Source organism: Emydura macquarii, unplaced genomic scaffold, assembly GCF_026122565.2.
Source record: "Emydura macquarii macquarii isolate MOO-44397 ecotype Brisbane River unplaced genomic scaffold, CSIRO-AGI_Emac_v2 contig_3287, whole genome shotgun sequence".
Taxonomy (NCBI): Eukaryota; Metazoa; Chordata; order Testudines; family Chelidae; genus Emydura; species Emydura macquarii.
The window spans coordinates 1,586,249-1,599,016 of NW_027133424.1; the positions used below are offsets into that span (position 1 = coordinate 1,586,249).

The window sequence follows — 12,768 nt, forward strand, 5'->3', positions numbered from 1 at the left end:
TTCAGTAATTAACGTGTAATGGGGGAGGTATGCATTATGGGCGCACTACCAATCTCAGACCACTTTACCTAGCTCCGGGCCACAGAAGGCTTGCGAGACGCCTAAAGGTCATATTTAATTTGTCTACAATGGAGCAAACTACAGCTACTTTCCCTTGGAACAGAGGGGTTACCCAGAGACACAACGCACCACCTTGATCCCAGCTACCTTCACTCCGAAGAGGTAGCATTGCACACGGAGACCCTTAGTCTCCTTGGGCTGTCCCTTCATATTAAAGAGGCAGAGCTTTGTAGGCTCTGTCTTAGCCCCAGGCTGCACTTTGACCATGGCGTGTCTTGTGGGGGTTAGTTCAGGAGGCAGGGCTAGCTAAGCAGGTACTAGGATATGAAAGGATAGGACTTGTTGAATTAGGAAAGCCCTGTCAGAGCCTCTATCAGCAGGATAATGTGCAATTTGGGAGAGGAAGCAAAGAGGAGCAATGAGGCTATTGAACACTCTGGGTCAGAAGTCTCTGTTGCCATTACTGCCTTATCAACATTAGCTGGCTTCTTCTCCCAGGATAGAAAAGAGGACACTTAAAGGGCCACTACCATATGAGGGAGAACTGGAGACTATTCTACTTAGAGGTTGCAGTGAGGGTGGGATGGCTTAGGGGCCAAGGAGTATTAGGCTACAAAGTCTTTCAGGGGTAAGGCATTGGTTCCAATACAGACCAGCAGGCAACTGATGGCCATTTAAAAGCTCTGTGCCAAACAAGTGGGTTCCTGATGGAGAGTTGTTCAGGCCACGAGCACCATCGCCGTCAAGTTTGGCACTAATCAGCTCCCTCAGTGGCAGCCTCCGCAGCGATGCCAAAGAGCAAACAGGCCTGAAAATTGAACTCTCCTCTCACCTGCTAATGTGGATGCTCCAGGACTGGGGCAGCACCATATCATACCTCAGCTGTGGATAACCAGAGAACGTAAGGGCTGTCAGGCCAGCACCTTTCATGGATTTAGACTATTTTATCTATCACAATTTATTGTTCTAAATAATTCTGCCTAAATATCACGGCCGTGCATTAAACATGCTCTAGCCATTACCACTGTAGGTTCACCAGCAACCAATTCTTACTCTCCACCTAAAGTCACGGGAGCACACATTGGGGTCCCTGCAGCCGCCTGCTATGGAAATGGATTGGTATGACAGAGATGCCTTTCCAGTAATTTTCACCCAATTTTGTATTTAGTAAAAAATAGTCTCCAAGTCCATTTTGCAGAGAGATGGACTGGATGATCTAGCTCAGTGGTTGTCAACATTTTTCATGCTGTGACCCCATGTTACCACAGCAAATAGGCTTGGGCCTCCCCTCTACCCACAAAGAAAGGAGAGGTAATCTTGAGTCTCCTAAAGACCTACATGTGTGACCCCCCCCCACCCCATAGGCAGTCATGACCCCAAGGTTGAGAACCCATGATTTAGTAGATTTTTTTCCATCCCTATTACTATCGTAAGCAGAATTAGTCCTCAACAGCATATTTCTCAGTCTCCCAGATGATGTCAGTGGATCTTTCAGGCCTTTTAACACTGCAGAAGATCAAAACTTTAGTTCTTTAATGGTGCAATTTTTCCTTTCAATAAAACCTTGCACTTTTTATGCCTCTAAATTAAATCAGTCCTAAAAAACTGTGACAATTAAAAGGGGTTCTTGGCAGCAGAAGGATCATCATCTGTCTTGTTAGCATATGCCAGAAATCCCCTTTTCTCCCACCCGATAATTATCTAAAGTAGCCAGGGAGAGGTTATCCTATTTTACATTCTACTACAGACACTATTATTCAATTCCAACTAATATGATTCAAAGGGAACAAAATTAGCAAACTATTTGTTTATTTGCTTCTCCACTGGCTTTCATCAAGCAAGAGTGTTAGAAATCCCAGCACATCAGCTGGATCGTTACCCTCTCTCTCTTCCTCCTTTTTAATGCCACAGTCATTGCTGGAACCGACAATTCCCAGAATGCCATTTCTCTTTCTGAATGTACTCAGTGGCATTGCCTTGGAAAGTGACAAGTAGGGTTGGCTTAGTGTAGACACTGAAGACCTCATTAAGGACTCAGGGGAGTCCAGAGAGTCACAAGAGTCTTGATAACTTAGATTGTACTGTACATAGCCCTCAGGAAACAAGTTCCTTCAGTAGATACAGTGGAATAATAATCACACTTGCTCTGGGTCCAGAAATCACCACATTCAACCTCTTCATTCAAACGTCTCTCCTTTTTCTCCCACAAAAGTGGACAATGATTTGGACAGATCAACATCAGGACCACACTGGGTCTCTGACTTAGCAGTTGATGTTTGTTCAAGGGTTCCTCTCCTTTGCAAGAAACCCCACTGAAATAAATGGAGCCCCCACCCCTCAATGGCCATCTCATGGGCATGCCCAGTGACAGTGACAATGTTGATTACACTTCTGTACTAATAGCCCTTGGGTTTGGAAAGGTCTCGTGCATGATGCCATGGCGGGTCATCGGGTAACTCTGGAGGGTTGCCATTTTGATGGGCTGCCCCATTTCCTTGTAGCACATGGGTGTGTAGGTGATCCTCTCCCCACCATTCCGCACCATGTCAGCGGTCCGTATGTAAAAGGGCGAGCCATAGGGGGAACAGGTAGGGCAGTAGTTCCAAGCACCCTGCTGGTTAAATTCGTGGGCTGGTGGCACTGGGCTGCCTTGCCCATCCACGATGCGAGAGTTGCAGGCATTGCAGGTCGTAAGGTGTGAGTGAGTGGGAAGATCAGGCTCCTCCTCCTCCTCCTCCTCTTCCTCAGCAGATTCATCTTTCTTGCAGCAATAATACTATACACAAGGGAAAGGCTTCGGTTAGCGAGAGAACGATTTACTATGGAGCTATGCCTGTGCACAAATGCCCGTAGAGGGTCACACACACAGTCTTGGACATACTTTTGAGGACATTTTTAGGATTTGTGGCTATTCTCCCCTCTCTTCCCCCCCATGTTTCTTCATAACAGAGTCTCCTTCAGCAGGAGCTGAAGAATAATGGTCAACTACAGGGAATTCCACAGAGAACCATTCTCTTATAAGAGGACACTCAAGGAACTGGGCTTGTTTAGCCTAACCAGACGAAGGCCAAGGGGAGATATGATTGCTCTCTCTAAATACATCAGCGGGATAGGAGTTATTTAAGTTAAGAGCCAATGTTGGCACAAGAACAAATATATACAAACTGACAATCAACAAATTTAGGCTTGAAATTAGATGAAGGTTTCTAACCATCAGAGGAGTGAAGTTCTGGAAAAGCCTTCCAAGGGGAGCAATGAGAACAAAAATCCTAACTGGCTTCAAGACTGAGCTTGATAAGTTTGTGGAGGAGATGGTATGATGAGACTGCCTACAATGGCATGTAGCCAATACGTAACTATTAAGAGCAAATATCCTCAATGGCTGATGATGGGACACTAGATGGGGAGAGCTCGGAGTTACTACCGAGTATTCTTTCCCAGGTGTCTGCCTGGTGAGTCTTGCCTCAGAGAGTCTAACAGAGTAGGATATTTGGGGTCAGGAAGGAATTTTCCCTCACGTCAGATTGACAGAGATCCTGGGGTTTTTTGCCTTCCTCTGCAGCAGGGAGCAAGGGTCACTTGCATGCAGGTTTAAACTAGTGTAAATGGTGGATTCTCTAACTTGAAGTCCTTAAACCATAAGCCAGAGGTTATGGGTCTATTACAGGAGTGGGTAGGCGAGATTCTGGGGTCTGAAATGTGCAGGAGATCAGAACAGATGATCATGATGGTCCCTTCTAGCCTTAAAGTCTATGAGTCTTTCAAAATGGCTGCCATCTTCCACAATTTTCTATGGGACTTGAGGTCATAACCTGCACACAGTTAGGCGGCCGTTTCAAGAAAAGTATCAACCTCCTATTATTCTCAAAGGTTCTAATGCCACAGGAAGCTCTTAAAGATGGCTTCTGGTTTCCCTCTCTGGAAACAATGGAAGCCAGCGGCCATTTTGAAGGAGACATCTGAACTAAAGGATTTATTCCATTATGAAGACCATTCAGGAGAAAGTAACGGACACTGGGTACTAAATTGCTTCAAGGACCCATTCTAAAATTAATTTTTAACCTCAGACCACTCAACTGAGTGACTTGTAAATGATCAGAACATGTATTCTGTGCTCAAAGAGTAACGGCTGTCATTGTGAGGCGGATACTTTGCATTCTTCACATGTAACTAAATGGTTAAGTGCAAAAGTCAACTCAACCCCAACTCTGGAGCCCTGAGCAACTCTGACCCCTGTACATGACAGGGGCTTATTCTAGAAAACAAGTGTCCTCCGTTTTGAATTCTTTTCCCAACAACTCCCCCTGAAGAGAGAAGCCAGAAGCAAATAAGCTAAAACAAGGAAGGAAATAGGCAGAAAGTGGGCGGGGACACTGAGACAGCATGTATCCAGCCTCTGGTTAGAAAAAGAAGTAGGGGGAGATCAAAGGAAACTTGCAGAAAGAAGTTCCTCCTTGTTTAATTTTCAGCCCCTGCAACTGCTCTTGGATCCTGTAATTCAAGCTGTGGTGAGGTCGGATTCTGCTTAGAGATGGAAAGGGAAAGGAAAAAAAAGGAGCAGAGGTGGGGGGAAAATCCAGCTGAAGCAATACAGGGAAAACAGCACAGACAGAGGAAAAAATATACTAATGAAACAATAGACACAGCAAGTTTGATTCTCTCCCAAGTCCAAGCTCTAGGCAAGGCACAGGAGCCATCAGAGAACTGGATGGAGCTACCTGATCCTGCCCCAGCATGAATCAGAGCAGCTGAAGGGCTGCTCTGGCATTTGTTACTGGCATAAAGTCCGTGAGGAGCTGTGATGGGGGCACACTCACCTCTCACGAACGCCTCATCAGCTGGATGTGAAGCTGCGCTCTTTTTAATACAAAGTCTTATCCCCTTCTTGGGGCTTAGGCCACTTTTCCGGTGCAGGGACCTGGGCCCGCCCACTACTCCAGGTCCCAAACTAGGGACCCCTATAAACAGCAGGCACGTACTGCTTTCCTTTAATGGTTACTGCTGCTTCCCGCTTAGTTCCTTTCTCTTCACCCTGACCTCAGGGCTGAAGATCTCAACTCCTCTTTTCCTTGCTGCATGCCAGTGCCAGCAGAACCCATCTTCTGGTTCTCCCCTGAGCACCAGAGACCAGCAAGGAGCCCCTTTCCCTGCTCCTCCTCCCAACCAGGGTCTGCTCAGCCCCTGCAGCTCCTTTTATCTGAGCCTGCTGTGCTCTGATTGGCTGCTTCCCTGCAGCCTCTCTAGGCAGGCCTGGAGGAGCCACCTTCACTGCTCCTTCCCTGAATGCTGTCTTGCCCCAGGACATCTCCTCTTTTCTCCACAGCACACCCTCTGCTTTGAGAAGAGGAGGCTGGCACAGGAGCCAGTTTCACAGGCTTTACAACAATGCAGAGACTGCCTCTGCCAAAGAAATTCTCTGCTGAATTCCACCACTATGCACCATCCAAGTGATGCAAAATGGAACTGAAAATCTGGTCTAGAAATTTGAGGCAGCGCAGCTTGGACATGGTGGGGAACTCTGTCTCTACCCTGAACACATAAAACTGACTTCACTTCAATTTATAAAAAGAATTTTCTAGCTAATCACCTTAGAAAAAAAATCCCAGTGGTTTGCTTTACGGGGGCGGGAGGACTGTGAACCACCCCCTGTAAAGCCAACCCTACCCCCAATTCATTTGTGAGCTCTGCAAAACCTCAACCCCCAGGATTTGTATCCAGCAGCAGGATGCACAGCAACATACCTGAAACTCACCTGCACCGTCCAGTTAAAGTACAAAGCACAGTTACCAGACTTTAGAAGTGTAGTTACGTACCTGTAGCCTACAGTAACAGAGGACAGCAATAATACACAGTAGGATCACAGTCGCTAGTATTCCGCCGGTGATCACAACAGTTCCTGCTGTCATCCGACCGATTCTCCATCAAACTCTGAAAGGCAGCGCAAGGAAAGGAGTGGGTTAAACTCAAAGGGGACTAATAGTGATGGTCAATTACCGTGGTTAGCGTGAGGGGGATCTGATTCTGCTAGCACTGCATCTGTGCAAACGTCCCTGACTTTAAATGGGAGCAGCTCAATGGCTGCAGAATCAAGCCCAGGGAGTTCTCTGTGAATGTGGGAGAATGAATGGAGTTAGTCAAAGAAAACACCTGCAAAACAGAAGGGTGGAGAAGAGCACTGTGGCCACTTAAATACAACTCTCCAGGGCTAAGCATGTAGGGTATCAGGAAGCCCTTCTCTTGTATCTTGCACTCAGATCCCTTTTCACACAAGTGTCTCAAAGTGCTTAAGGAACACTAATTAAGCCTTGCAGCCCACTGCATGTCACAGCCGGGGGAAACTGAGGTGAAAGGATTTGCTCAAGGGCACTCAACAAGTCAATGGCCCAGCCAAGACAGGCCTCTGAAATTCTGACCTAGCATGCTCCTAAAATAGCCACTAGGTGGCATTAATTCAACAGCATACAAACTGGGAGATTATAGTTCAGCTTGGAAGGAGTCGATTTTTATCTGTAAAAGTCGATAAACGTCAATTTCACTGTATATGCACAAACTGAAGAAAAAATATTTCCTGTGATAACTGAAATTTACAGCTAGGCAAAGAAAGAAAAAACGCTGCTTGAGAACTTATCAGCGTTTGGTTTAAGGATTAATATATTTTGACACATGATGCAGACATGCTGTGTCTTAACGGTTGTCAAGCTAACTTTTTGAATTGCAGCATCTACTGCCATTAAATGTTCATTGTCTCACCTCCCATGATTTCCTGCAACTGTGAACACTTAAATAGATTTTAAAAAAAAGAAGAAGAAGAAGATTAAATCACATAATCTTGCACAAGTGTGAAAATGTTTAAAAAAAAAAAAAACACCACACAATCAAACCTGAGGAAAGGGCTTAAAAAGGAATAGAGCTATTATCATCCATCAGCATTACGTAAAATTCTGCCTAGCCTAACTACAGTCTCTGGGCCCAGTTTTTCTATGGCAGATCAAAGGGATGTAGAGTGGCTTTTTGAGATGGAGAGCAAAAACTGAATGCGGGAGAAGGGGGCACGCCCGTTCTCCCTCCAAGAGGGTGCTGTGCTTCTCCCATGGCATCCCCTGCACGCGTCTCCATTGCCAGGTAGAGGCATCCTAAAGGAAGCCAGGAGGCGGCGGTTTTCCCTCCCTTTCTGAGGGTGCAGTCTAAGTGGACTCCTTGGCGGTGAGGGGCTGTGGCTGGATGCCTCTTTCCTTCCCCTCAGAGCAACGCAGGTCACACACGCAGGGTGGCTCAGGACACTGCGGTGGGACAGCGGGGCAATATCAGGGGCTCGGGCTCACAGAGAAGAAGGCTATTCCTGCAGCGCCAAGATGGGACTATCAGATGTTGGCAAGAGTATTGGGAAAACAGCACAAGGGGGGGGAAAGAGACAGACCAGCAGCCACATGCAAGACTCCTCCACGCTGCGGCCTTGATTTGGAGCTGCCTCCAAGCTCAGGGGGCAGGGAGGGAGGCTACCTCCTGGGTCACAGTTAAAGCCCCTTTCTGCCTCTCCCCCCTCAATTCTAGAGCCATTTCACTTGTGTGTGTACATTAAAGCAGCCTCTGAAGTACCCAATCCCCACCTTGGAGCTCCCCATGCCCCATACCTCTTGGACCCACCTGGTGCCAGGTGCTCTGACAGCTACAGGGGCAGCTCCTCCACATGCCCAGGGGAAGGCAGGCTCCAGCCACTGCCTCCTGCCGTTAATGGTGAATTATCACAAGCCTGGGCCCCTGCTCTGCAGAGACCTGTCTCTGATACACAAACCCCAGCCTCATCTCTGGGAGTGAGGTAAGGACTGAGGCTTCGTTCCCGTTTCCGAATAATCAGCCAGCTGGCCATCCTCCTTGGCCCAGCACCTCCCCACCCTGACTTTCTAACCCTTTCTGCATGGTCAAGAAACATGGGGTGCAGCTGTCTTGGACGAGCATCCATCCCCCATGTGACTTGCCTACAGCACCACTTACAAGCACATCTAACCCAAGGCTAAGGGGTGTCATCATCCAAGGGACTTGTCCCATCCCTGGGGCTAGAGCCTCCTCAGTCTGGTGAATTCTGATTCTTTTAAGGCTTACTCCTTTAGTTCCTCTCTTACACAGAATCTGGCTGGTTGGCTGCTCCTTTAGACCAGCCCCCTGACTAGCAAAAGCCTTCCAGTTCCTAAGTATGATCTCCAGTTAGCACATCCAGACTCAAAGGCTTCCTGTCTACCACGGAGGCCCCTAACCCCGCTGGGACTCATGGACCCATTCGTGAGGCTCCAGCCATCTCCTCCGGGACAGCAAGTTTCCAGCTGAAAAATCCAGGGCTGGCCCTCAAAGAGCAGGTCCCTGTGCAGTGTGACCTGTCTCATCCAACAGCAGGTCTCTCTGGACCAGAGGTTTCTTGTGAAGCTCCATGACATGAAGAATTTCTGCTAAGGGCTCTGGGCCAACATCCCTCCAAACAGAGCTTCAACTATGATCGGAGGAGCGTGAAGCCAGATTTGAACCCAGAGCTCCAGCCTGACTTGGTCATAGAGCCTTTACAAAGCCAGACCTCCAAGGCCTCAGCAGGTCTGGGGGAAGCCCTCAGCCTCTCTGCAGTAGCCCAGTCCCCTCCAGATTTAATAATGCTGTCGAGAAGGGAAGTCAGTGCAAAGAGGGCATGAAGCGGGTGACATGGCTGATGGATTTAAGCAAAGGTACTTACGTTCACGGAAGGGTGCGTTGGACCTGCAAGGGACGGGGGAGAAAGAAAGATTAGACCATGTTCATTCATGGCACAGTATTTCTCACCAGCCACTAGGGGGTGGTGATTCAAACCTGGACAGGCAGGTTTTGGATCCGATTTTGAGAGATGCCAACAACTGTGGCTGAACTCAATGGCAGCTGGAGGTGCTAAGCGCCTCTGAGATTCAAGCCCTTCATCCGCTTAATCCTGTTGCTGGGTCTAAGAACAAAAGGTTAGTGACGATGCTATGCTGCAGAGTCCGGGACTTGGGAACTACGGGAGCCGAGCTGTGCAAATGGAATAACATTTCCCCTGCAGAAATTCGCAAGAAAAAGAAACGTGGCTGTTTTCTGCGGTTCCATTGCCCATCAGATTAGACAACGCACCGCCCAGATACTTGCTCTGGTTCTCCACAAGGCTGGCAAATCCTTTACCCAACCCCACAAGGGGCGCGGGGGCTAGGGAAGTTAGAGGGCCTGTCAGAACGACTCTGCCGCTGCTCCATGGCCTTGAGGAGAGGATTCCCCTTCCTTCTGCTCCATGGGAATGTCCCCATCCTGTGTATGGCCTTGTCTATCTGGGCTGCACCCAAGGGCCAGGATCTGGCTCAGCACACAGTGGTAATGCACATTTCAGTGCATTGCTGGGCATGCAATGCAAGTATGGGCAACCCTGCCCAGTGAGCTTGGCAGTGCTCACCTAACCCCCTGACCCCACTAGTGCCCACCTTCCTCCCTCAGTGCTCCCAAGGCTTAAGTGAAAGGCCTGGCTGCACAGCCTGTCTTATTGCCACTCTGAAGCAGAGGCTAATGCAACATTAGATTTTCAGAAGGCCTTGGACAAGGTCCCTCACCAAAGGAACTTAAGCAAAGTAAAGCAGTCGTGGGATAAGAGGGAATGTCCTCTCCTGGATCAGTAACTGGCTAAAAGATAGGAAACAACAGGTAGGAATAAATGATCAGTTTTCAGAATGTACAGAGGTAAATAGTGGGTGTCCCCCAGGGGTTTTTACTTGGACCAGTGCTGTTCACCATATTCATAAATGAGCTGAAAAAAAGGGGTAAGCAGTGAATGGCAAAATCTGCAGGTGATACAAAACTACTCAAGGTAGTTCAGTCCAAAGCAGACTGCCAAGAGTTACAAAGAGATCTCACAAAACTGGGTGACTGGGCAACAATATGGCAGATGGAATTCAGTGTTGATAAATACAAAGTAATGCACATGGGAAAACATAATCCCAACTATACCTATAAAATGATGTAGTCTAAGTTAGTTGTTATCATGCAAGAAAGAGATCTTGGAGTCATTGAGGGTTTTTCTCTGAAAACATCCACTCGATGTGCAGCGGCAGTCAATAAAGCTAACAGAATGTAATAAATCACTAGGAAAGGGACAGATAATAAGACAGAAAACATCATATTGCCTCTTTATAAATCCATGGTACACCCACAATTTGAATATCAAGTACAGATCTGGTTGGCTCATCTCAGAAAAAGATACACTGGAATTGGAAAAGGTACAGAAAAGGGCAACAAAAATGATTAGGGATATGGAAAAACTTCCATATGAGGAGAGATTAATAAGATTGGGACTTTTCAGCTCGGAAAAGAGACAACGACTAAGGAGGGATATGATTGAGGTCTATAAAATCATGATCTGTGTGGAGAAAGTAAATAAGGAAGTGTTATTTACTCCTTCACATACCACAAGAACTAGGGGTCACCCAATGAAATTAACAGGCAGCAGGTTTAAAACAAACAAAAGGAAGTATTTCTTCACACAACACACAGTCAACCTGTGGAACTCCTTGCCAGAGGATGTTGTGAAGGCCAAGACTATAACGGGACTCAAAAAAGAACTAGATAAGTTCATGGATGATAGGTTATTAGCCAGATGTGTAGGGATTGCTGTTTGCCAGAAGCTGGGAGTGGGCAATAGGATGGCTCACTTGATGATTACCTGTTCTGTTTATTCCTTCTGAGGCACCTGGCACTGGCCACTGTCAGAAGACAGGATACTGGCCTAGATGGATCATTGGTCTGACCCAGTATGGCCAGTCTTATTTTTGGTTTTTTACAAAAGCCTTAACTGTTTAAAAGCATTTCAGTGACTTCGGCAGGATGGCTGCATGGTGCAACTGACCATACTAAAATGCCTGGACCGCAAGATGCTTCAGTATGTCAGATGAATTCAGCCATCCGGCCCCTCTAGGAATCAGATATTACTACTCCCATTTACTGATGGGGACAGGCTCAGAGAGGGTAAGTCACTGTGCGTGACCTCAGGCAAGTGAGTCAGCAGCACAGCGCATTCCCCTCCCCTGCCCACTAGCCACACTGTGCTTCTAATTAAAAAAGGAGAAGAGAGGCAGAGAAGTGGATGTTTGTAGAAGGTCAGACAAACACCACCAGGAAATCAGAAAGCGACACATGAATTGCTGAATCAAATCTTGGAGTCAAACACGCCCTTAGACGACATGTGAGCGGCTGTACTGATGACAGGTGGAGCCCTGGGCACAGAATGGGGCTTTTAGCATATTTGTCGGGGCATTTGGCCTCCAGGGTTACCAAGAAAAAAAATTATATTCTCCCCTCCTTGCCCCCCCCAGAGGGCAACCTTTTAAAGATGTGGCTCTCGTGAGGTTGCTAATAATTCACCGTTGCTTCTTGGGGAAAAGGCACAGCGTCGTTAAGTGAGTCGCCCAAGGTCACACAGGCAGGCTGTAGCAGAGCCAGAAATCAAACCCAGCTCTCCTGAATCCCAGTCTAATGCCTTAGCCGCCAGACCAGCCTACTGCGTACTTGGTGTATTGTCCCACATAGTTTAAATCCACAGTCACCACATTACAGCAAACACACCATGATCAGTGCAGGGGGAGCACACCTTCTCTTCCCCTCAGGGCTCAGATGGGGCTTCTCTCATCGCATACCCGCATGTCTCACCTTGAAGAAGTGGGTGGCAATGGCTGGACACTTACACTGAAAATGGCTGAAACGGTGCCACTGTCACATGGGCCTGAGAGGAGAGGACTGGAAAAGGAAGTTCCACATGGCCACGCGTAGGGAGGTACCCTGCAGGGGAGAAATCAAAGAGGAAAATAACGTAGGAAGCAGTAGAGTCTTTTAACTTGTATTACAGCAGCACCTGTCAACTCCACATGAGGACAGGGCCCCATTGTGCTAGGCCCTGTACATACACATACTAAGAGACGGCGCCTGCCCTGAAGAGCTCCCCACCTGACTAGATGAGACAGACACAAGGTGGGAGAGGAGACAGAGGCGAAGAGATTTGCTCAGGATCACACATCAGTCACGTGTCAGAGCTAGGAACAGACCCCTGAGCCCCCGAGAGCCCTAGCCATCTCGATCCCCTGTCTCTCACAGGAGCTTTGAAGAGTTCCCATCACAATGCTGTTCCCCTTCTCAGCTGGAACGCAGGATTTGCCTTACCTGATGTCTTGCCTCCAACAGTGACCCAGTCCTAGCTGCTTCAAAAGAAAGATGGAAAACCCAGCCACCGCCAGGCTCGTGGCCGATTGACCCAGTTTCTGTACACCTGAGACACCCCCACTCCATGTCTGTCAGTCTCCCTTTTCCCCTGTGCAGCACTATTCTGTACGTTGGCAAAACACGGGATGCAGCTGGCATGATCACATTTCATTAATGATCCCTGTCTCCCTTGGAGTCGTAACCCCATCAGGAGCATGCTAATTGATAGGGACCTGTGCCCCGGCCCGTTTCCAGCCAATCCAATCTAATTAAGTCCTCAACAGCTATTCATTAACTCATGATATTGATCAAGTGAAGTGGCAGCCTGGATAAGAAAAGTGGCTACTTGGTCCTTTCATTCTTCCACTGGGAAGTGGTGCATAGATGTGGACCAGAACTACTCCGGCCCTTCCAGATTCTCCACAGAGCCAGAAGAGTTGCAGTGCAAAACTAAGGCCTGTTTCCTCTTTTAACTCCTTGCTC

At 47.8% G+C, this 12,768-nt stretch overlaps 1 protein-coding gene across 14 annotated transcripts in view; it reads right to left on the minus strand.

The window, feature by feature from the left end:
• Positions 1-108: 108 nt before the first annotated feature.
• Positions 109-12,768, minus strand: part of LOC137142947 (protein FAM163A-like) — a 98,279-nt gene continuing 85,619 nt past the window's right edge. For 8 of the 14 annotated variants that reach the window (XM_067532492.1, XM_067532490.1, XM_067532487.1 and 5 more), the window contains 3 exons: positions 11,775-11,868; positions 5,874-5,988; positions 109-2,836 (listed from right to left, as the gene is read on the minus strand). In XM_067532492.1, coding sequence (XP_067388593.1) covers positions 2,444-2,836; positions 5,874-5,966 — 486 coding nt within the window. In that variant the 5' untranslated portion in view covers positions 5,967-5,988; positions 11,775-11,868 and the 3' untranslated portion in view covers positions 109-2,443. Of the gene's footprint in view, positions 2,837-5,873; positions 5,989-8,776; positions 8,800-10,044; positions 10,297-11,739; positions 11,869-12,768 lie in introns of those variants that run through there. The other 6 variants (XM_067532485.1, XM_067532483.1, XM_067532484.1 and 3 more) reach the window with 5 other exon arrangements.